Here is a 25,032-nt window from a genome sequence, read left to right on the forward strand (position 1 = left end):
GATTTTGCTGATCCCTGGGCTTTGTCTTGGTTCCTGTACTTCTCCATTTTCCTTGTTTGGTCAGGGGGAAGTTTCTTTACTCACCAGTGAGAGTGGGGAGTACTGAGCTGCCTGTTTGTCCTCAGAGGAGTGGTTTAAGTCAGTAACTCGTAGTTCATTGGCCATTTTGGGTCATTTCCTGCCTTTTCCAGCCCCCTGCTATAAAGCACGGTTTGGCGGGCTTTTCCAGCTGTAGAGAACTCAGCACAGCTCCTCGTGGTGTCCAGCAGAGTTCCTAGAGCAGCAGAGACCAGAAAAGACAAACTTTCCAGATTTTAAGTATTTTTCTTGACTTTTTCGACCTTTTGTGACTTTCAACCACTGTTTCTGCTTATTTTATCGAAGTATTACCTGTTTTTACTGTTTTTACAAGCTCAAATTGTTTACTGCACTTGCTAGTTTAAGTTTTGCTTAAAAGTTAAACTACAGGCTAATACACTCAAGTGTACTAGCTTTTGATAGAAATTAGTCGAAAAGTATAGCAATTATTGTGTTTTCTGCCTATCTGTATAAAAAAACTTGAAAAAACCAAAAAAAATGTCCTTGTTTTCCATACTTCCTAGCTAGTGTTCCAGTGATCAGATTTTGCTGATCCCTGGGCTTTGTCTTGGTTCCTGTACTTCTCCATTTTCCTTGTTTGGTCAGGGGGAAGTTTCTTTACTCACCAGTGAGAGTGGGGAGTACTGAGCTGCCTGTTTGTCCTCAGAGGAGTGGTTTAAGTCAGTAACTCGTAGTTCATTGGCCATTTTGGGTCATTTCCTGCCTTTTCCAGCCCCCTGCTATAAAGCACGCTTTAGAGCACTTTAGCGCGGAGTTGCCACAGGAGCACACAAGAGCAGTGGCGGTTAATCAAGGTTAAACTATTCGGGCTACCTAAAGTTCACTCTTCATTTTTTTCCCTTAGAACAGCTCTTCTTGAACTTTACTGCCTATCTAACCAGCCTATTCTCTAACTAAAAAGTTCAGCTCTAATTGATTCCTAAGTAGACTATTCTCCATCTGTAAAGCCTAGCACTTGCTCCTAAAGTACTTTTTACTCTGATATAGCACTTTTATTATACATAGTACCCCACCGGCCAAAAAACACCAAATCCCCCGAAGTCCTTTTTTCAAACTCATCTACATAAAGTTTCTGCCTATTCCTTCTAGCATGGCAAGGGATCAGTTGCTAGTGTCCTCTCCTGCTCAGCTGGTGAATCTGGGAATATGGAGGCAATGTTACAGTTGCCTCATGTACACTGACAACCCTCTCCTTCTCCCACAAAACACAAATACATGCGAGAGATGCAAATATATAGCCAAACTGGAGGCTGAGCTCTCTCAACATAGGACTGGCAAGACCAGACAGGAGGAGAAGGTAACCACACACACCACAAACCCAGTGTCACATAGCACTATCACAACTTCAAATCATACACATAAACACACAAAGACATACTCGGAGGCTCTGATCAAAAACCTACCAAAACAGCAGAGGCCACCAAAGCAGACACCCAAACAACTGCCTCCACAGGGCACAGCACATGCAACACACAGACCACAGAGTCAGTGTGCCAAACAGTCACAGCCCTTAAGGCCAAACACAATGCCAGACACACTCGTCATTGGTGACTCCATAGTCAGACACACTGACGTCCCGCTCACCAGATTGAGTAAGGAGAAGGTCACAGTAAGCTGCCTATTGGGCGCTAGAATCCGCCACATAACGCAAGCAGTCAGGTCACTCAACTGCAGGTACAAGTATGACTCAATCATTGTCCATGCTGGTGTGAATGACCTGAGACGTACCTCCCTGGACTACATGAAAAGAGACATAGAGGAGCTCTCTGATTATGTAGCCCAGGCAGGTATGACCCTGACCTTGAGCAGTATCCTACCTTCACCAAGAATGATGCCACAATACGAAGACAAGATGATCAGCTTTAATAATTGGCTTAAACTATGGTGTCATTCAAAGGGGATCCAATGTCTATCTGCCTGGGATGACATGCTGGACAAGTCACGCTGCTTCGCAAGGGACGACTTGCACCTGTCACCCCTGGGCTTCCGGATTTTGGCAAAGGCTCTTGCCACCCCATTGTGTCTTTTTAGGCAGGGCTCAAATTCTAAACCTACCACCCTAGAACACAAAAAGGAAAAACTATGGGTAATGCTGCTCAGTGCCAGAAGTCTCAACCTCAAGATGCACACACTCGAAGCCCTTCTCAGTATGGAGAACATCGATGTCTGTGCTGTGACTGAAACCTGGTTCAAGGCTCCTGAGAGCACCCCGGCACTATCAGGTTTTGGCCCCAAAATCCGGACAACACCAAGAAAGGAGGGGGGTGTCCATATTCATCAAGGACACCCTCACCTCAAGGTTGGTGGCAATGCACGGTGCATCGGAAACCATCCAGGTGCAATTAACCATAGGCAAGACTGCTCTGCAGTTTGTAGCCTGTTACAGGCCACCCTCTCAAACTCAGGAACCTCACACAGCTTTCCTGAAAACACTGGAGGGGATAAATATATCTCCAAACACCATCATACTGGGCGATTTCAACTATCCAAATATAGACTGGGATCACTACTCAAGCCCCAACACTCTAGCCCAAAGGTTCATAGAGTTCATAAACTCAAATGCCATGGAACAACTGGTCACCATCCCCACAAGAGGAGAAAACATACTGGATCTCATCATCACAAACATGGGGTCACAATGTTCAACACCAGAGGTATACCCATCATTGGTGAGATCAGATCATAAACTAATCTCACTGGAAGTCCACATCCCGCCCCCACCCCAGAAAAAAAAGACCACAGTGAAGAACTTCTCAAAAGCCGACTTCACACTCCTAAAGACTGGTGTGGTCTCTTTCAAGGCCCCCGAGCCAGCGGAAACCATTACTCAAACCGCTGAATCACTTACAAATGCCTTCTACCAGCACCTCCAGGACTGCATGGATCAGGCAATCCCAAACAAAACAAAGACTCTTTGTACCAAAGGCAGGTGTCCAGTCTGGTGGACCCCAGCCATAAACGAGCTTTACAACAAAAGGAAAAAGCTACTACAAGATAGAGCAAAATCCGTAAAAGAGAAGACACCCTTGATCATTATAAGTAAAAAACTGAGATCTCTCATAAAAGCATCCAAGGCAAATTTTGAGAGAAAAATCGATAAGGACTCAAAAGACAATCATAAGGCCTTTTTTAGCTATGTTAGAAACCTGGGAGGAAACTCCCAGATATGCTCAGAATTAGTGCAAAATGATGTAAAAATCATGGAACCTACAGACATTGCCAACATACTGGCTGACAGGTTCAGTGCAAATTTTTCCCCCCCAAAAGGAGAGATATCTATACCAGTGGACTGTAGTCCCCCAAACATCTCAAATGCTCTGGTGAGAACTGCTCTCTCCAAGGTGAAAAACACAGCATCCATGGGACCAGATGGTGTCCCTGGTTGTGTGCTCCACGAAGTCAATGAGGAATTAAACCCGCAGTTAGGGCAACTGTTTAATCTTAGTCTCACCTCAGGATACGTACCCAAGGAGTGGCGTACGGCAACGGTGGTCCCACTTCACAAAGGAGGTGCCTCCACCGACCCCGGAAACTACCATCCCATCAGCTTGACAAGCCTGGTCTGCAAAGCTATGGAGAGGATCATAATGGAACTCATAAATAAAGACATAGGGGACTTGCAGACGTTGGATCCAACCCAGTTTGGCTTTGTCAAGGGCAGATCATGCCTTTTAAACTTGGTTGACATTTTCGAAACCGTCACCAAGGCCATTGACGAGGGCAAGGCAGTCCACACAGCCTACCTTGACCTGGCAAAGGCTTTCGACACAATACCCCACTCGGGTATCATTGAAAAACTCACCAGCTTAAACGTAAACCCATACGTCACAAGATGGGTTGCAAACTGGCTAAGTGACAGAACCCACAGGGTCAGAGTTGCTGGCGCCATGTCGGACTCCAAGCCTGTCACAAGTGGTGTGCCACAGGGCTCAGTCCTGGGCCCACTCTTGTTCGGCATCTACTTTTCAGAAGTACAGGCAAACACAGGAGGATTATGGCTGACGTAGTTTGCAGATGACTGCAAACTGGGCACCATAGTTGAAAACCCATCTGACACAGACATCCTTCAGAAGGGTCTCGTAGGAATGGATAACTGGTGCCAGAGCCATGGCCTAAAGTTAAACGCCAAAAAATGCATAGTCATCCCCTTCGGGAAAAACAAGGTTACCCCTAGTTACCATATAGTTGGCAATCCACTAAGCACAGAAGAGGTTATCAGGGATCTGGGGACCCAGGTTGACAGTAACCTTTCGTTTGACACTCACGTTGCCAAAGTAGTTAGGAAGACCTTCTACATTGCCCACCTGATCATGAAGGGATTCACATCTAGATCAAGGGAGGTAATCGTTCCCCTGTACTCATCACTCATCAGACCAATGATTGAGTACAATGCCCCATTCGGAATGTATCTGACCCAACACCTGTAGCAATTGGAAAGGCCCCAAAAGTTCCTCACTGAAAGGATAAAGGGTCTCAAAAATATGTCTTACGCTGCCCGACTGAAGGAACTCCAGCTCTATTCAGTCACTTACCGACTGCTCAGAGGTGACCTGTGCCTGACATACAAGGCCATGTCCAACCCGGAATTAATGAGCATGCTTCACCTCAAAAAATCTAAATCCATCAGAACTACAAGGGCAAGAGACTTAAACCTCGACACGGCTATTAATAGGACGTGCTGGAGGGACAGATTCATCACCCAGAGACTCCCTATGCTGTGGAACAAAATCCCGGTTCATGTGAGGCAGAGCACCTCGCTGGTCTTGTTCAAGAGAAATCTTGACCAATGGATGGGAGATCGCAGGTATACCCCAGGGATAACCTCAGTGTCACTGCTTGACAGAGGCACAGCAAAATAATGGGCATTGTATCCTTCAAACTAAAGGGGTGGCGAAAGCCACAAAACTCTGGGCTAGGCTTATAAATGCCCTAGGGCAGATAGCCTAGTATGAACCTATGAACCTACTGTGCCCAGGGTCTTCACAAAATGCCTGGCACCAGTAATTGCATTTTGCAGACAAAAATTAATTCAAATATATCCCTACTTGGACGACTGCCTTATTCAAGCAGAGAGCAAGGACATTCTTCTAAAGCATCTGGCGTTTGTAAAAAGGTTGCTAATTTGCCTAGGGTACACAGTAAACGAAAAGAAATTAAAACTAGTGCCCTCACAAGAGATGATATTCCTGGGTGCTAGCTTAAATACAACGGCCCAGATGGCTTATCTCACGCCAGACAAGCAAGAACAACTGACTCAGTACTTTCAATTGATGGCAACAAAAACCCAACTCCCTGCAAGAAAAATTCTGCAGGCCTTGGGGTTCATGGCGTCCTGCATACTACTAATACCATATGCCAGACTGCATATGAGGAAATTACAGTGATACCTAAAAAGTGTTTGGATTCAACACTGTCACCGTTTGGAAACAGTAATACCACTTATTCCCTGCCTGCAACAGGAGTTTCGATGGTGGGCACAGACATGTCACCACAACAAGGGACAGCCTTTCACTTTACGCACAGCCAGGCAGACACTAACAGATGCTTCGGATTACACCTGGGGAGCACACATGGCAGGAAAATGTATTCAGGGCAAGTGGGCCGCAGACCAAATGCATCTTCACATCAATCAAAAAGAGATGCTAGCTGTACAAAATGCCCTAACAGCTTTCAAGGACCTTCTGCATCCAGGACAACTATTACTGAAGACGGACAACACCACAGTTATGTGGTACATAAACAAGCAAGGGGGCACTCATTCCTATCCCCTCTGCAGACAAGCTATGACTTTGTGGAACACAGCACTAATCTAGCAAGTTCATCTGCAAGCACAGTTCCTGCCAGGAAAGAAAAATACTCTGGCAGACGACTTAAGCAGAAACATCATGGATCCTCACGAGTGGAAATTAAATCCACAAGTATTCAGCATGATAACACAAAAATGGGGGTGCCCAGACATAGATCTTTTTGCCTCCCCTCTGAACTGCCAACTACAGAAATTCTGCACAAGGACTCATCACACATAAGCATGGAAAGTGGATGCCCTCTCATTCAGCTGGAAAACCCTAAAAGTTTATGCCTTCCCACCATTGCCTCTCCTTTCAAAGGTACTCCTAAAAGCCAGACAAGAAAGGCCAAAAGTGATCCTGATTGCCCCAGACTGGCCACGTCAGCACTGGTACCCAATCTTAAAGAATTTGGCTCAAGGCCCAGCTTGGATTTTACCTCAAATTCCTCACCTGCTCACTCAACAAAACAATCGGATCCTGCACAGCCAGCTCAAAACCGTAAACCTAACAGCATGGCAGATTACTTAGCCAAGCAGCCAACACCTCTCTCTAAAGCTGTTATGGATGTCATTTTGGAGGCCAGGAAGCCCAGCACCAGGGAATCCTATTGAGAAAAGTGGAAGAGATTCTGCGCCTGGAACCAGGCTCAAAGCTTTGACCCTCTTGTCCCAAATATTCCTCAGATATTACAATACTTAACTGAGATGCTTGACAAAGGCCTATCCTTTTCATCCATTAAGATCCACGCCTCCGCCATCTCAGCTCATTACAACACGGATCCTCCTATTTTCTCTCATCCATTATTAAAACAGTACCTCAGAGGGGCTAAAAACATAAGACCACCCCGGTGAGCACCAACACCAACTTGGGACCTCAACTTTGTCTTGGAAAAACTAACTTTGCCTCCTTTTGAGCCAGCAAATTCAGTAGAATTAAAATGTGTCATGGAAAAATGCTCTGCTGCTGACAATAACCTCAGCACGAAGAGTCTCATAGTTACAGGCACTAATGGCAGTGGAACCTTTCATCATTTTTCATCAGGACAGGGTTTCTTTAAGAACAAACCCTACATTTATGCCAAAGGTGGTATCCGTGTGGCTCTTAACCAAACTATTCACTTGCCGACATTTTATCCAAATCCCCAGAATAAAGGGGAGAGACTTCTGCATTCATTGGACATACACAGGCAGTTGCGCTTCTGCTGGGACAAAACGAAAGCTTTCAGGAAAACTGAGCAATTGTTTGTAGCATATGCTGCTGGATCTCAGGGAAAGGCTATTTCAAAGCAGACCATTTCAAAGTGGATAGGACACTGTATGCATTTTTGCTACACACAGCATGGAAAAACTGTACCTAGCAACATTAGGCCACATTCCACCAGGGCAACGGCCATTTCAACTGCCTACCTTAGAGGAGTACCTACCAAGGATATTTTGGAAGCTGCAACTTGGAGTTCAGTGCACACCTTTACCAAGCATTACCACTTGCCTCTTTACTCTAAATTCAGAGTTGGCTTTGCCACTGCACTGCTGCAGGGCCTCATAGCCACCCCAAATCCTCTATAGAACCAGACACCCAACCTCAGCTTTGGGATTCTATCCAAGTGTAATGACTGCAGCAGTGAAACACGATGAACATAGTACAGTTTTGTACCTACCATAAATGTAGATGTTCGAGTGTATTTACTGCTGCAGTCCAGGTTACCCTCCCTCCATCCCCACTTTCTTAGCTGGGACTTAACTATACCTTTCTACCCTATACAACCTATGTGCTTGTAACTGAAGGTATTGGTTTCATTTTTTATGTATGTTTTATTAGCAATATGTACTGCCTACCTATTTGGGGGCACCTGACATCTGGGGCAAGAAAATCTGAAGAAAATGGCGTCGGCTGCATCTTGTGTACCCCTGGCGCACTGACATCTACATTTATGGTAGCTACAAAACTGTACTTTTCATGTTATTTACCTTCTATATTTTCTATTCATTGCCTTTCAGTGTGTTAGTCTTGTTTTCAATTTACTATGTAGTCTTTCAGTATTTTTTATTTAGGTTCATAGGTGTGTACTAGGCTAATAGCCCTGGAGCCTTTACAAGCCTAGCCTTAAGATTACCCTGGCATAGTGCCACCCGACCTTAGTTCCCAGTGCCTCTGTCGAGTAGAGCCACTGGAGTTATTCCTGGGGTGAATTTTCTGTTTCCCATCCGCTCATCAAGATTTCTCTTGAAGAGGGTCAGCGAGTTGCTCTGCTTGACATGTATGAGAAGTATGTTCCATAGCATGGACAGTGTCTGGGTTATGAACCTGTCCCTCCAACATGTACTGTTAATTGTGGTAATGAGGTTGAGGTCTCTGGAGCGTGTGGTGCAGAGGGATTGGGATTAATTTAGATGTAGCATTTCTAACAGAGCTGGGTCAGGCATAGCTATGTAAGTCAAGCAGAGATTGCCTCTAAGTAGATGATATATTACAGAGAATAGTTGGAGTTTTTTGAGTCTGTCCATATAGGACAAGTGTTTAAGGCTTAGGATCCTCTCTGAGGTACTTTTGCAGCCTCTCCAGTTGTTGCAGTTGTCTAGTGAGGTACATGCCAAATGGGGCATTGTATTCGATGATTGGCCTAATGAGGGAAGAGTAGAGTGAGACAGTGACCTCTTTCTTCCTAGATGCAAAACCCTTAGTAATGAGATGTGCCATATAGAAGGACTTTCTGACCACAGTGGCAGTGGTGATCAAAAGCGAGGTTGCTGTCAACCTATGTTCCCTCATGTCTTATAATGCCTTCTGTGTTCAGTGGACTACCATCAATGTGGTAATTCATGGGAACCAGGTTTTTCCCACAGGGGATGAAGGCACATTTTTTGGCATTGAGCTTAAGGCCGTGGTTCTGACACCAGTCGTCTGTCTCAGTGAGGCCATTTTGTAGCATGTCAACATCACTTGGGGAGTTAATAATAGCTCCCAACTTGCAATCCTCTGCGAACTTTGTCAGCCAGAATCCCTTTGTGTTGGCTTGGACTTCAGAGAAGTAGATACCAAACCGGAGAGGACCCAGGACCGAACCCTGTGGGACTCCACTCGTGACTAGTTGGCAGTCTGAGGTGGAGTCAGCTACTTTTACACTGTGGGTTAATTTAGAAATATTTTTACATTATGTATACAATTGTAAATGTTTTAACATTGTATATGTAATTCTTTGTGAAGTGTTTCTCCTCAGGCCTCAGATGAAAATTTCTTTTCTGGCCGAGTACGAGTATTCCAGTTAACAAATATAAATAACTAAATAGATGTTCATTAGCGTTTGATACCATTCCAACCCAGAGAATATTCCTGAATGAAGTGAACTATGTACCTGTAAAGCCAGAGAAATACTGTTGCATTGCATTTTCAGGAGTCTGCCGACCGGCACTTGTGAAGTGCTTCTGTGTCAGGCACCACACGGCAAGAAAGACTGATGTAATGGCTTCGGCTGCATGTTTTATACCCCTGACATCATGGAAGAAGGGACAGCAACCGGCGCAGGACCCAAGACTTTGTTAATCAGGCCGACTGAGGGCTACCTGCAAGCAAATAACCCAAATGTAATGACTGCAACAGTGAGTACACTTGAACATCTACATTTATGTTAAGTGTACACAACTGTACTTTTCCCATCCAGGTATCCGGGTTGCATTTAAAAAGGGGTAAACAGGTACTCTGCTTGATGTGGAGAAGGGAGTTTATTCCAAAGATGGGGGAGTCTCAGAGAGACCCATCTGTCCCGCCAGCAAGTCCTATTGATGTCACAGACCAGGTTGTGGTCGCTTGCATGGATTACTCGAGTGGAGCTTGACTTGCAGATATACAGCCATCCCATCAAGGTAGGGTCCGAGATCGCCTTGTATGCCAGACAGTGGTCACCTCTGAGGAGTCTGTATGAGTAGTGGGATAGGGCTTTTTTAGCCCGTCTGTGTGGTATGTTTTTAAGGCCCTGGAGTCTCGTGGTGAGGAACCTCTGTGGTCTCTCCAGCTGCTACATGTGTTTTGCGAGGTATATGCGGAATGGGGCATTGTATCAATAATGGGCCTTATAAGGGAAGAATACAGGGATGTTATGACGACCTTGTTCCTGGATGAGATACCCTTACTTATGAGGTGGGCCATGTAGAAAGCTTTCCGTACAACTGAAGTGACATGGTGGTCAAAAGTCAGGTTGCTATCAACCTGGGTGCCCAAATCCCTCACAACTAATGTGCTTAGGACGTTATTAATGTGATAATTTGTGGGGGCTTCACTCTTTCCAAAGGGGGACTGATGCATTTTTTGATATTCAGCTTGAGGCCGTGTTTCTGTCACCAATCATTTGTTTGGGTGAGACCCTCTTGGAGGATGTCCACATCACTACGGAAATTGATGACAGCGTCCAGCTTGGTCATCTGCAAACGTGGTCAGCCATAGCCCAGTGGTTTTGGCGTGCACCTCAGAAAATTATATCCTAAGTAAGAGGCCCAAAGACTGAACCTTAATGTATGCTGCTCATTATGGGCCTACTGCTTGAGGTGGCTCCCCATATTTTGACTAGGTGGGTTCTATCAGTGAGCCAGTTAGCTACCCATCTGGTAACATACGGATTAATGCCTAGCTGAGAGGGTTTATCTGTTATGCTCGAGTGGGGAATAGTGTCAAAGGCTTTGGCCAGGTCAAGGTAGGCGGTGTGCACTGTCTTCCCCTCGTCCATGGCTTTGGTGACTATCTCATAGAAGTTGACCATATTTAACAGACATGACCTACCCTTGACAAAGCCCAACTGTATGGGATGTTGCAGTTTGAAGTGTTATGATTTAATAAACATGTTAAAAATCAGTCATCAATTTACACTATGGTTTTCTTCATATCTAAACATTTCCACGTTAGACATATTTATTTTACATTTGTTGACCGGGTTTGTCCGACTGAGTTTAATTGCCCTTTTTCAGTGGAGATCCGAGGAGAAAAGCTCCATTGTTTAATAAGCATAACATACAGAGTGATAGACGGTCACCTGTCATATATTACATACAATAATAAAAAATAGACAAAAATTTACAAAAATATTTACACTGTAATAATTAGGAGTAAGAAGTAGAAGAGAAAATAGTTTGTAGGAGTAAAAAAAGATAGAGCTAGGGGAGATGGAGCATAGATTGGTAGTATGTGTAAGTGGGATGATTGCATTGGCACATATATTTGTTCTGTAGGTATTGCTTAGTAGAGCTAGGGAGACGGAGCATAGATTGGTAGTATGTGTAAGTGGGATGATTGCATTGGCACATATATTTGTTCTGTAGGTATTGCTTAGTAGAGCTAGGGGAGACGGAGCATAGATTGGTAGTATGTGTAAGTGGGATGATTGCATTGGCACATATATTTGTTCTGTAGGTATTGCTTAGTAGAGCTAGGGAGACGGAGCATAGATTGGTAGTATGTGTAAGTGGGATGATTGCATTGGCACATATATTTGTTCTGTAGGTATTGCTTAGTAGAGCTAGGGGAGACGGAGCATAGATTGGTAGTATGTGTAAGTGGGATGATTGCATTGGCACATATATTTGTTCTGTAGGTATTGCTTAGTAGCAGTTTTGAATTGTTTTGGTTGAGCAAGAGATCTAATTTCAAGAGGAAGTCTATTCCAAGCCTTGTTGGGATTAAAGCTGTAGAGATTTTGGCCAATTTTAGTTTTAGGTTTGCTAAAGGCCTTGGCTGGAGCTACGGCGGGATTTTAGTGTATAGTGAGGTATTATGGATGATAGAGTTGGGCAGTCGGAGGGTTTGTAGAGAAGAGTAGATTATCTGAAACTGATTAAGTAAAAGCATGTTAGGTAGTTCTATCCAGTTAATTTCCTTCAGTGACGGGCAGTGATGGGACATAAGTATTTTGAGCAGCAAATTTAGCTACATTGTTGTATGTTTCTAATTTAGCAAGTAGTCCAGGGTTAAGGTTGGTTAGGATTTGAAAACTATAGAGTAAAGTGGGTAGGAGATAAGAGTTGGATAGGGTTAGCTTATCTTTTTGATAAGAAATTTCTTGTTACGATACAGGAGTCCTAGCTTCTGATGTGTTTTCCTGATACAATTATTGGTCAAACTTTGTGATCATTAATAGTAACCCCTAAAAGTTTTGTGCTGGTGTCAACCTGTATTGGGGTATTGTTTAGAGACATTATAGGGAAGGAGGTTTTGATATAGTTTTTCGGGAGAAAGAGTAATAGTTTTTTTTTTTTTTTTTTTTTTTTTGGGTTGAGAATAAGTTGGTTATTGGAAAGCCAGTTTTCGACAGAGCTGAAGGTCTGTGTAGCTGAGATAAGTTTGGTTGGAGAGTCAGCAGTAGTAATAACTGTAGAGTCATCTGCATATTGTATTAGAGAAGACTCAGGACAGGAAGAGGAGAGAAGGTTAGTGAAGATATTGAAAAGTAGTGGGCCCAGGATGGAGCCTTGAGGAACACCCATTTTAACATGGAGGAGGGGGGGGGTAGGGTGTAAACCACTTGACAGACTGGTAGCGGTCTGAGAGCTGTCAAACCATGAAAGAGTTGCAGGTGAGAAATTTAGGTTTGTAAGTGACCTATCAGATCAGGCAATGTTTATGCACAAGCCTAAGTTTAATCTGTTGATGAAAGAGCTTTTTCAAAGATCACCCCAGCTGCTTGTAATACTGGGGCTCCAGAAATACCACCCCCCAAAAAATGTTCTATTCATTTAGCTTATGTCTTATACGTTTATAGGTTCTCACTAAGCTTTTGATCAAAGGAGATGACTGAGAAGCTTAGTTGCATCACCCAGTACTGATTGGAGATTCTGTCCCCATTTTGAGTAGATTTTCTCCACATCTTTTTTTGAAAATTTGTGTTCATCTGGTCATGCAGATTAGTTTTAAAGCTTCCTAGGAAATTAGCTTGCTTGTTGGATAAGGACAGCCTAGTCTACAAATGGGAATATGTTGGGTTAGCTGTGTGTCACCATCTTATGCTGGTGTTCACATGTGCTGCAGTATGTGAGACTAATTTCAACAGTGGCTTACAACTACAATTCTGAATTAGTTTGTGGCCACCTACTTAACTGTTTAGATATGAAGCTTAGTTCCTGAACTCTTTTTAAAGCATCTCTTTGAAACAAAATTTAATAATGGATATGTACCTTTGTAACCAGGTTTGCTTGCATCTTTATTATGCCAGTTCCATTTTCTGCATCTACTTTTATTTGTTGACTGTTGTATACCAGTGGCCCAGATTGTCTGAAGTATCCTTGGAACAGCACATCCTACCTACTGATAAAATATAAGTAAATACTGCGTGCGTGGTATATTTATGTACAGGTTATACACTGCATGGTAAGGAACACTTTCACATCTCAGGTAAATAAGAGAATACAGTGTCAGACCTAGGTTAGTATGATTGTGCTCAATGTGCACATTACAAGGTAAGATCTAGGCCAGAGTACAGGAAATGCAGTGTCATGGTGATGTGTGTGTCCTATACCATACAGGATGGGCTCTGTATGTACAGGTTGTAGGATGCATTTATGTACTAGTCAAGAGACCCCTCCACAGCTACAATCAGCAGAGAATACAATATGTTTTTTGCCTAAACAGGGTTCTGTACAAGAAAGACATTTCAAGGTAAATAATGCAGTGTCTTTGTGTATATAGTCTTTGTGGGTAGCATGTGTAGTATTGTATGTTCAGGGTACACATTACAGGACATTATCTGCTTTGCCCGAAAGAGAAACTGGTTGCAGATGGATTCTGGTCACTTGGTGATGAAAACCAGTTTTAAAGGTGCAGTTAGCTATTCTAATTTTTGTGGAAGATGTAAGATTCCTGTCCTCTTGCTGAAGCTTGTGTATGTTATTGTCTTGCATAAATACTAGGAAGATGGGATTGGTGAGAAAAGTACTTAATGTGGGCAGTTAAGTTGCATTAACCCCTGCAGCTGTATCTTAACCTTTGCTGTAGAAGTCCTGAAACTTGTCTAAAATTTCTTTTTTTTTTTCAGTCGGAGCAACACTCCTGCAAAGCCAGTGGTCCCTACATCGCAGGCTCCTCAACGGCCCCCCACCCCTTCTGTTTGTCTCACCCTCAACAGCCATACAACAACACACAGCTTCCCAAGTATTCGGGCGCAACCTCACCCTCAGCCTAATGTGTTCCCCCCATCCGGGGGTGGTCTTCCCCCTCCTCCTCCTCTGCTTCAGGTTGCAGGACATCCTGCCGCTGCTGCTGTTGCAGCTGCTGCCTTATCTGGTAAGTTTAATGCATTTGTTAACCTGTTGTTTGAGGTAGCACTTTTAGACCAGTTAGACTGAAACCTTTGTCGCTGATGTGGTAAGTTAGAGCAGCTGAAGGGCATTAGAACCCCATTGTTTGTTATACATGTTGATATGGTGCTTTCGTAGCTGTAACTGGCTGTGTTGTACACAGGGTCATCTTGAGTCATTTCCCATGCATGCAGCTCTGCATTTACTTGTCATTTTCGAGTTGGTGTATATGCTGAGCAGCAGGTGTTGCATGCAGTCTGAAACTCGTGTGTCATTATTTAGCGACGTAAATCCTCAGTGATTTTCCAGAAAAACACAAGTTTTATGAGGAACAGACAAAACGTATGAGGTTAAAAGTATAGGCATTTTGCAAAAATCTGCAAAGCTGGGAGGTAAGCTTACGTGGGGCTGTCTGCTCCAAGAGGCCCATGACCAACCATGAACATTTTATTTTAAATGTTTTGTTGCATTCAGCACTGCTAACTTGTTTGTCTTTAGTATATGTGCTGAACAGAACAAGTGATCATTGACCTTTCTAATTTGAAAAAATGCTGACGAACACCTCCAGTATTTGCCTTTATACACTCATGGTGCCTGCCACTTGCAAATGCACAGGTGCACCTGTGAAGATATTCAACAGAGGAGCTTTTCTTTTATTTACCTAACAAAAAAAATGTTTCTTACTTAAAAGAATAAATAAATGCCCACAGATCGCAGTCGTATCTGAAATGCTGCACCGTGCTGATTCACCGTAATGGTAATGAATAGAAAGCTTTAAATAATAAAATAGTATACATCAATAGTTAGTTATGGATTGAAAGGTTGAAATGCAGGAGCAGATCACACCATTGTGGTAATGCATGGTAAGTAATTTTTTAAAGATACTGCTAGTCAACCAGATAAGCAGTGGCTGTCTGCTTTGGATGAAAATGACTTGCCCACTTCATGTGCTCATGTAATGGTATTGGTGGCCAGTGTGGATCTGTGTGAAATAAACTGGAATATTTACTGTCTTAATATGGTGGCAGTCATCTGGATAAGAAGGAGCTGGCTGAGCTACAAATAAAAGCAACTTTCCCTGTTTGTTGTTTCACTGTAAAATCTGCCATGAAGGGCTAGTATAGATATGGGAGATAAACTTTTTGTTAATATGCTAGCAAGTAACCACGTAAGAAGGGAGCTAGCTGTGTTTGTGGATGGAAGCAACTTACCTTCTTCATTTCTTCAGCTTAAGGTATGACATTAACTCTAGTGTGTGAAATAAACTGGAATATTTACACTCGCTGCCCCTTGTGTGACACCATACCTAATTTCACAGAATGCCACTGTCTTTCACTAACATTTTAGACTGCAACTTAACCTCTTGTTTTGTCCAGCATGCAGTCTCTTTACAGGATTATAGTGCATTTGTATGAACTAAGCTAGGGAATAAATTTCTCAAATTAAGTAATATTTTGCAGTATGAGAAAGTATCAGAAGGCATAACAGAAACATGGGACCCTGGATGTTCATCGTGTTTCACTGTTGCAGTCATGACTGTAGGGTACACCCCTGCCGGCAGGCATTCCTCGGTCGGCCAGAATCCCTAAGTCTGGGTCCGGCGTCGGCTGCTCAGCCATGCTCCCTGACGTCAGAGTGCCAGGAGTACAAAGCTGCCGACGCCATGTTCTCCAGTCTTTCTTGCCGTGCAGTGATAGCAGTTCGCATGTGCCAGTCGGCTGACTCCTGACAATTTTTTCTAAACGTACTTCAGTCCGAAGACTTTCTTCTCCTACTCAAAGCTAAGTACCCCGTTGGAGAAACTTTTTTCTTGCTCCAGTCCGATGTCAGAAAAAGTTAATTGTATTTCATGTGGGAAGCAAATACCTCATAAGGATTTTCATTCTTATTGTATTCCTTGCTTAGGCCCTGACCACGACGTAGCTAGTTGTCAGTTTTGTGCTAGATTCAATCAACGTACGATTAAACAAAGGTACGATTTTGCATTTCATTACTTCGGTAGGCGTTTTAATTACAAAATGTCGTCGGATAAGGTTCCGGCTACCAGAATTCACAAACGACGCAAGGATAAAGACAGGCCTCCGAGGTCCAAATCAGACGATATTGTACAAGCAGAGCCAGCTTCAGGTTCGGCCGTTGTCAGTGAGGCGCTTTTGCAGCCCCTGTTGGCTATTTCGGAACCGATGGCCGAAACGGACTCCCACGAGGAGCCAACTAGGCCTTTGAATATTTCTGTTGCAGGACCTTCGGACAATGCTCCTTCGGATGGGTCCGGAGCCGCTGTGCAGGTACCAACTTCCGAAGGGGTTTTTTAGGCCTACTCAGCTTCTAATAAAGGCAAAGACAAAGGCAAAGACTTCTTCCAAATCAGACTGCAGCTCAGGCCTCTTCTGATCCGGCACCCAAGTCTCAGAAACAGTTACTCAAGATGGCTGAGAACTGACTTACTATGATTAGGGGTTCACATCCCCCTCCAGATAAAAGGCCAAGGCAGGAAGTGTATTATGACTCCTCTGATCAGACTTCTGTTTCTTCAGTTTCTTCTTCTGACCAGGAATATTCTTTCCCTCCTTATGAGGATTCTGATGCTGAGGATTCCATTCCTTCAGCTTCTCCCCCTGAGGATTTCTCTTTTGGGGAAACTTTGCATGAAATGAGGGAACATTTTCACTGGGAAGGACAGGAGTACTCGGAATCTAAGAAAAGACTTGGGGATTTTCTTCTTCTTCCCCAACATAGACCCCTGGCTATTCCTCCCATTTTGGATATTGTGGATGATGCTTTTTTGGAGGCTAACTTAACTCCTGACTCTCTTCCTCCAGCTCCTGTTAAGCCAGACAGATATTATAGGGTTCCTGATTCCCACCAGTTTTTATACGAGAATCATACTGCTGATCCTGAAACCATTTCTCAGCGTCCTAAGGGGGTTAAGGCCGCTTCTGCTAAAAACCCCATTCCCACTGAGAAGGATTCCAGATCTTTAGAAAGATGGGGCAAAAAAGTGTACACTTCTGCTACTTTATCTATTAGGGCTTTAAACTGTCAGTTTCATATGCTGAAATACCAGCAATTTCTTCTGTCTGTTTTAAAACAAAAGTTAACTTCCATTTCCGCCTGTGCAGATGATAAGGAATTACATGACTTAATGCATGCCACTGAACAAGTTGGGAAGCATGGTTTACACTGTGGATTTAATGCCTTGGAGGCTTCTTGTAGAACTGCTGCCTCTGGCACAGTCATTAGAAGGCATGCATGGTTAAAGGAACAAAACTTGCCAGATCAAGTAAAAGCTAAATTATTGGATGCTCCTGTTCAGCATAATGTTTTGTTTGGATCTAAAGCTAAAGAGGTGATAAAGAAGATGGAGGACAAGGCAAAATCCATGCAAACAGTTAAGATTTCTTACAAGTACAGCCACCCAGATTTAGTAGGAATTGGCCTACAAAAAATTGGTCTTTTCCCAATTCGGACAGGCCTCAGAGGGGTAGATATAGACGCTCCTGAGGAAGGCCTCAAATGCAAGCCTCTTATAGACCAAGACAGTGGACTGCTTCCACCCCTAGGGGAGGAGAGGACAAGGTCGCAAGCTCATAGAAAACAGACTCAATGACTCCCTCTGTTGGGCTGCAGGAACTTCTTGCCTGGAAGCCCCTCTCGGAGGAAAACTTTATCTTTTTCACCTAAATTGGACTCCTATAACCCAAGACAAGTGGGTTCTGGATGTGGTTTCAAGAGGTTACAAATTCCATTTTCATACCCTACCAAGACCAAGCGGATGGCCAGATCTTCCAAAACATCAATGCTTAGAGGCCTTAAACCAGGTGGAAGCTCTCTTGGCTATGAAAGCCATAGAACTGGTTCCACTTTCAGAGATGGGACAAGGTTTTTACTCAAGGCTCTTTCTAGTCCCCAGAAAGCAAAATTCATGGAGACCTATTCTGGATCTGTCAGTCTTGAACACTTTTCTCGAGATACCAAAATTCAGAATGCTTACTCTACAGCAGCTACTTCCAATGCTGACCAAAAATGCATGGATGGTAACTTTGGATTTAAAGAAGACATATTTACACATTCCCATCAGGCAGGAATGCAGAAAATACCTCCAGTTCAAGGCCGGATCGAGGCACTATCAATTCTCTGCGCTGTCCTTTGGATTGTCTACTGCGCCCAGGGTCTTCACCAAATGCCTGGCTCCAGTAGTAGCTTATTGCAGACTCGAGGGAATTCAAATTTACTCTTCTCTGGACGACTGTCTTATTCAGGCGGACAGCAGGGATGTCTTACTCCAGCATCTAGAATTTGTTCAGAATCTTCTCAAGTTCCTGGGATTCACTGTAAACATAAAAAAGTCAAATTTGACACCCTCACAACAGATAACCTTTCTGGGTGCTCTTCTCAACACAACAACCCAGATGGCATTTCTGACATACGAAAAACAATTACAGCTGGCTTCAACTTTCAAAACCTTGGCAACATTAACTTCGCTATCTGCAAGGAAATTCCTGCAGGCTTTGGGTTACATGGCCTCCTGCATCCTTCTCGTACCATATGCAAGACTACATATGAGGAAAATACAGTGGTACCGAAAAAGTGTATGGTCTCAGCATTGCCACAGTTTAGACATACAGATCACCGCCCTGCCTTGTCTTCAAAAGGAATTCCTTTGGTGGTCCAAGGCATGTACTCTAAACAAAGGAAAACCCTTCAGTCTGCCTCCAGCCACTCCGATACTAACCACGGACGCCTCAGATTATGCATGGGGAGCCCATTTTCAGGGCAACTGTCTGCAGGGCCTTTGGACAAAGGATCAGAAGCACCTGCATATCAATTTAAAGGAAATGTTAGCCGTTCAGAAGGCTCTTTTGGCCTTCAGGAATCTTCTACAACCAGGACAACTACAGACAGATGACAACACAGTTATGTGGTACATAAACAAGCAAGGGGGGTCTCACTCCTATCCCCTTTGCAGACTAGCCATGAATCTATGGAACACAGCTCTAGCTTGCAAACTGGACCTTCAAGCTCAGTTTCTACCAGGGAAGCAAAACTTCCTGGCAGACAGTCTGAGCAGAAACCTGTCGGACCCACACGAATGGATGCTGGACACCGAAATATTCAAGATGATTACAGCAGTCTGGGGATGTCCTCACATAGACCTCTTTGCATCCCACCTCAATCATCAACTACAGATTTTTTGCACCAGGACATTCCATGAACTAGCTTGGAAAGTGGATGCACTCATTCAGTTGGAGAAACCTCTCTGGGTATGCCTTCCCGCCTCTACCTCTTCTTCCACGGGTGTTAAAGATCAAACAGGACAAGCCCGAGATGATAATCTTGCTGGCCCCAAATTGGCCTCGACGGTTTTGGTACCCAGCTCTGAAAAACCTTTGTCTGGAGCCCCCTTGGGTTTTACCACAGACTCCGAACCTTCTGTCCCAACACCAGGGTCAGGTTCTGCACTCCCATGTCAAAACTCTCAGCCTGGCAGCCTGGTTAATCCAGGGTCTGTGATTCATTCTCTCCTACCCAAGCAGGTTAGGGATGTCTTTTTATCAGCCAGACGTCCTAGCACTAGAAAATCTTATGCAGGAAAATGGAAAAGATTTTGCTCCTGGATGCAGGCTCAGGATTCAGATCCTCTTATTCCTAACATTCCTCTGATTTTACTTTACCTGGCAGACCTCTTACATAAGGGTCTCTCTTTCTCTTCCATAAAAATACATGCCTCTGCTATTTCTGCTCATTATAATACAGACCCTCCTATCTTTTCCCACCAGCTCATGAGACAGTTTCACAGAGGAGCTAAGAACATAAGGCCCCCTAGATCTCCACCCATTCCTGCTTGGGATCTCAACTGTGTTTTGGAAAAAGTCACTTTACCTCCCTTTGAGCCTGCTGCCGCATCTGACATCAAGTTTTTTTATCTTGGAAGACAGCTATCCTGTTAGCTCTGACCTCTGCCAGGAGAGTTTAGGAGTTACAAGCTCTCATGGCTGTGGAACCTTATATTATTTTTCATCAAGACAGGGTGTCTTTAAGGACTAATCCTACTTTCATGCCTAAGGTGGTTTCCAAAGTGGCTTTAAATCAAACTATTCACTTGCCAACTTTTTTTCCCCACTCCTCAAAATAAGGGGGAAAGGATCTTGCATTCCTTGGATGTACACAGACAACTACGTTTTTACCTGGACAGAACCAAGGACATCAGGAAATTAGAGCAATTGTTTGTTTCTTATGCTTCAAGTTCACAAGGTAAAGCCATTTCAAAACAGACCATTTCTAAATGGATTGCTCATGGAATCAGATTTTGCTATTCACACCATGGAAAGCAAATCCCAGGGAGTATAAGGACTCACTGTACCAGAGCTGCTGCCACTTCAGCTGCCTTCCTCAGGGGAGTTCCTACCAAAGACATTCTGGAAGCTGCAACTTGGAGTTCAGTTCATACTTTTTCTAAGCACTACAATCTACCTCTCTACTCTTAAGTCTAGGGCAGGCTTTGCTTCTGCAGTCTTGCAGGGCCTTTTAGCCGCCCCCTCTACTTTATAACCACCTCCCTTTTATTCTGCTTTGGGATTCAACCCTACAGTCATGACTGCAACAGTGAAACACGATGAACATAGTACAGTTGTGTACACTTACCATAAATGTAGACGTTCGAGTGTCTTCACTGTTGCAGTCTGGGTTACCCTCCCTCCTGTCCCCTCTTATTTTTTCTTTTGTGTGGTTCCCTTCTTCACCCTTCTGAGGTGTATTTGCAAAGGGTATGGGATCTTACTCATTTTGGAACACCTGACATCTGGGGCAAGAAAAACTGGAAAATATGGCGTCGGCTGTCAGCTTTGTACTCCTGGCGCTCTGACGTCAGGGAGCATGGCTGAGCAGCTGACACCGGACCCAGACTTTGGGATTCTGGCCGACCGAGGACTGCCTGCCGGCAGGGGAGAACCCTACAGTCATGACTGCAACAGTGAAGACACTCGAACATCTACATTTATGGTAAGTGTACACAACTGTACTTTCCTTCAATTTGCCTTGCTATGTGAAATGTGTGTTCTAGTTATTTCCTTTTGTTTACTAGGAAAATCCGTCTGCGAACTGAAATTCCCATTTTCAGCAGAGGTCTGGGAAAGGCTTCCAAACAAGTACAAAAATACATTTTTGACAATTCAAAAGAACAGTCAAACATTATTTACAAAGTATTTCAAAGCAAACTGTCAACAAACATTATTTACAAAGCATATATCAGATTAAGGAAGTACATGTTTTCAGGATGTTCTGTATTAGTACTGTTTTGTGTGGTATCCCTAGTGGACAGTGTTAGGATTGCATATTTCATACTGTAGGTGTGGTTCAGTTGAATGGTATATTAGTTGCCAGGTGATATTTTAGGGCAGATTTGAATTGTTACAGGTTATTTAAAAGCATGACGTAGTTTGGAAGTTTGTTGCTTGCATTCCTTGGAGATTACAACAGAGGAAAGTGAGTCACCTTAATATTGGGTTTATTAGCAACAGTTTAAATTCAGATGATCTTAGTGTTCTATTTGGCACATGCTATTGGATGAGATTTGACAGTGAGAGTGTTTTAAGTGGATGGTGAAGTATTGTGTATGCTGTGAGTAGCTGAGAGAGGAGGGTGATGCGTTAAGTAATTTCAAGCTAGATGAGTGTATTGAGCGTAGTGTAGTAGTAGCGGTTTGGGAGGCTGTAGGTGAATTTGTTGATTTTGTTGTAGGTGCTTTATAGTTTGTGTTTTGGTGGAAGAGTTGAGATTTGTGATTATTGTTGTAACATACAGGAGTGTGCGACAGAGAAGTGAGGTTGCAGCTATTTTTACCAAGATCACTTAGGAATTGCTTTGCTCTGTAAAGAGGGTTTAGTTTGCAGTGTCTCTTTTTGGCTGTAGTGTCAATGTGCAGATCGTATTTTAACTTCTCAGTGATAATTCCTAGTAATTTTATGTTGGTGGCATTTTCAATTTTTGTGTTTGTGGAGATCATAGTCAATGCTGTTTTGATTTGTTTTTTGGGAAAGCATAGGATTACTTTGGTTTTGTTGGGTTTAAGAGCAATTGAGCTGTATTTAGCCACTTTCCTGTAGAGGTGAAAGGGTTCTTGTGTGGTGATTTCGAAGATGGGATAATTTGAGACTTAGCAAATTAAGTTGAGTCATCAGCATATTATATTTTAGTGACTAGTTTTAATTCCTTATCCACGTCATTAGTGAACATATTGAAAAGTAATATCCCACATGCGGAGCATTTATGGACTTGGGGTGATAGGAAATGTGGTGGATTGGGAGTCATTCCATTTTACAGACTGGGTGCGATTGTTCAGGTAGCTGGTGAAGCAGTTAGTCAAGCGAGTTGTGAGGCCCATAAGATTGTCTTTTTTAAAGGGGTAGTTGATGTCAGACCATGGCAAAGGCTTTTGACAAGTCCAGGAAAAGGCTGTAGACAAAATTCTTACTTTTTACTTTGATTAATGGTATGCAGGAAATGTAATTGGGTATTTTTTGTGCTGTGGTGGTCGAAAGACATGTTGAGTAGGAGAAAGTAACTGGTTATCAAGTAGAAAGGCCGAGTTGTTGTGTTCATTTTTCAAGTGTTTTGGAGAGGGGAGAGAGGATTGCTGTAGGGTGTTACCGATATATGGTAGCAAGTGGTATGAAGGGCTGTACTGAGATATTCAGATGGCAGATTGTCAGTAGAAACGGAGGAGGTATTTTGTTAGTTCATGAGTTGTGGCAAGCTGAGTTAATAGCTTAGAAACATAGGTTCATAGGTAGGTACTAGGCTATCGGCCCAAGGGCCTACGTAAGCTGTTTGATAAAGGTATTTCTTATATCCTCACTTTTTTATACTTCAGCAGTGTTCCTGTATCCAGTTAGATAATTTCTGCTGGGTTTTTGCCCACATAAAAACTGGGAATTGCTTTTTGCTACATAAACAACATTGCAGTAGTTGCAATTCACTAGGAAAAGTTTCAACCACTAAAAGATAAGGATATGAGAAATGCATTTTGCAATTATGTCATAATTTGTGAAGATTTCAAGAAGTTTTATTTTGCTTTGTTCTAGAAAAAACTGATAATTTTAGAGAGGGGTTAGTGAAACCAAACTTCTTTGCAGGGAAACACACCGGCAAGTATTGATGGACAGCGATACCACAGCAGGCTTAACTGACTGCATTTCCATAGCACCCAGCACGAGGAAACATTAAAATAAACTTGTATGGCATTGGCTAGCTTTGATCACATGAACAGGGAGTATTTAGTATTTAAATTCACTTCTGGGGATGCATTTTTATCAGATGAAGTTTGTCACAAGTGTACGAGTGAAAGTGCTAATCTATTAAAGGAGCAGTCTTGGTAGAGTACTGGTGATTTGTTTGTTTTGTTAAATTAGGTTATATATATTAATTACCCCATTATTGGAGATACTAATGTGTAATAGTGCTCAGCTCATCAGGATAGAATCTGTACAGAGGTTTGTGAAACACATTCATAGTGTGAAAGATTTACATTACTTTGCTAAGTCGGTACTCATTGCATTGTAGACATTACAGACAGAAGGATGTACTAGCCTGTAGAGCTTATGTGGGTGAGAAAGTGTGGGCTGTTATTTAGATGTGTTTGTTTCAGTTGCTCATAAATGTAATAAACTTTATCATTCCTTTCAGTAGATCTAATTTTAGATATCACTGTTTCACAAAACTGTTCCTAGAATTTGGAACACTCTGCCTGTTAAAATAAGAAATTCTCATACTTTCAGTTCTTCAGTGTCCACTGGGTCTTTGAGATGAAGTATAAGAGCCTTATTTTAAGGAGCCAGTGTACTGCTATGGCCTGTGTGCCTTAATATGCTAGTTACGATAACATACAAACTTAAGTTGGAATATTTACCCCCGGTATGCTGTTTGTCAAATCAAGTTGAAACTCTCCCTTACTTTGCCGAACATTTAGGTTCATAGGTACTAAGTTTTTGGCCCTAGGGCCTATATAAGCCTAGCCAAAAAGGTACCCTGGCTTTCACCACCCAAAAAAATTATTTTTCTGTGCCCCTGTCGAGCAGAACTCCAGAGGTGATCCCTTGGTGAATTTCTTATTTCCCATCCAGTCACCAAGATTTTTCTTGAAGAGTGCTAATGAGGAGCTTTGTTTGATATAGATAGGGTAGTTTGTTCCAGAGTATGGGAAGTGTCTGGGACGTGTCTGGGACAGGCATCTATCCCTCCAGCATGTTCTGTTTATTGTGGTGACAAGGTTTAGGTCCATAGAGAGTGTAGCTCGGAGGGTTTGGGATTTCTTTAAGTGGAGCATGCTCAACAGCTCTGGGTTTGACATGGCTTTGTATGTTAGGCAGAGATCGTCTCTGAGTAGGCGATATGCGACGGAGTAAAGCTGGAGTTTTTTGAGACAGTATGCATAGGGCATCTGTTTGAGGCCGGTAATCCTCTTTGTGAGGTATTTCTGCGGCCTTTCCAGTTGTAGATGTCTTGAGGTACATACCAAAAGGGGCGTTGTACTCTATAGTGGGTCTGAGTGACGAGTAGAGGGGAACAATGTCCTCTTTTTTTTCCTGGATGAGAAACCTTTTGTGATGAGGTGTGCCACGTAGAAGGATTTCTTTGACTACTGTGGCAATGTAATTATCAAAGGAGAGACTACTGTCCACCTGTGTCCCAAGGTCTCTTATCCCACTTTCGGTGTTGTAGCTCATGGATGCAGAGTTTTTACCAAAGGGGATGACAGTGCACTTTTTGGCATTGAGCTTGAGACCATGGCTTTGACACCAGGCATCTGTCTCAGTGAGGCCCTTTTTAGGATGTCCACATCGTTAGGAGTTTCGATTATGGCTCCTAGTTTG

General features: G+C 43.2%; 1 protein-coding gene across 5 annotated transcripts in view; it reads left to right on the plus strand.

Moving 5' to 3' along the window:
* The window catches only part of FBRS (fibrosin), a 1,655,257-nt gene that overhangs the window by 784,904 nt on the left and 845,321 nt on the right, over nt 1–25,032 (plus strand). For all 5 annotated transcript variants that reach the window (XM_044086630.1, XM_044086634.1, XM_044086633.1 and 2 more), the window contains one exon: nt 13,900–14,147. In XM_044086630.1, the coding sequence (XP_043942565.1) occupies nt 13,900–14,147 (248 nt within the window). The remainder of the gene's footprint in view (nt 1–13,899; nt 14,148–25,032) is intronic.

The sequence above is a fragment of the Protopterus annectens genome, chromosome 10.part0 (genome assembly GCF_019279795.1).
Source record: "Protopterus annectens isolate FY-2018-M chromosome 10.part0, PAN1.0, whole genome shotgun sequence".
Taxonomy (NCBI): Eukaryota; Metazoa; Chordata; order Ceratodontiformes; family Protopteridae; genus Protopterus; species Protopterus annectens.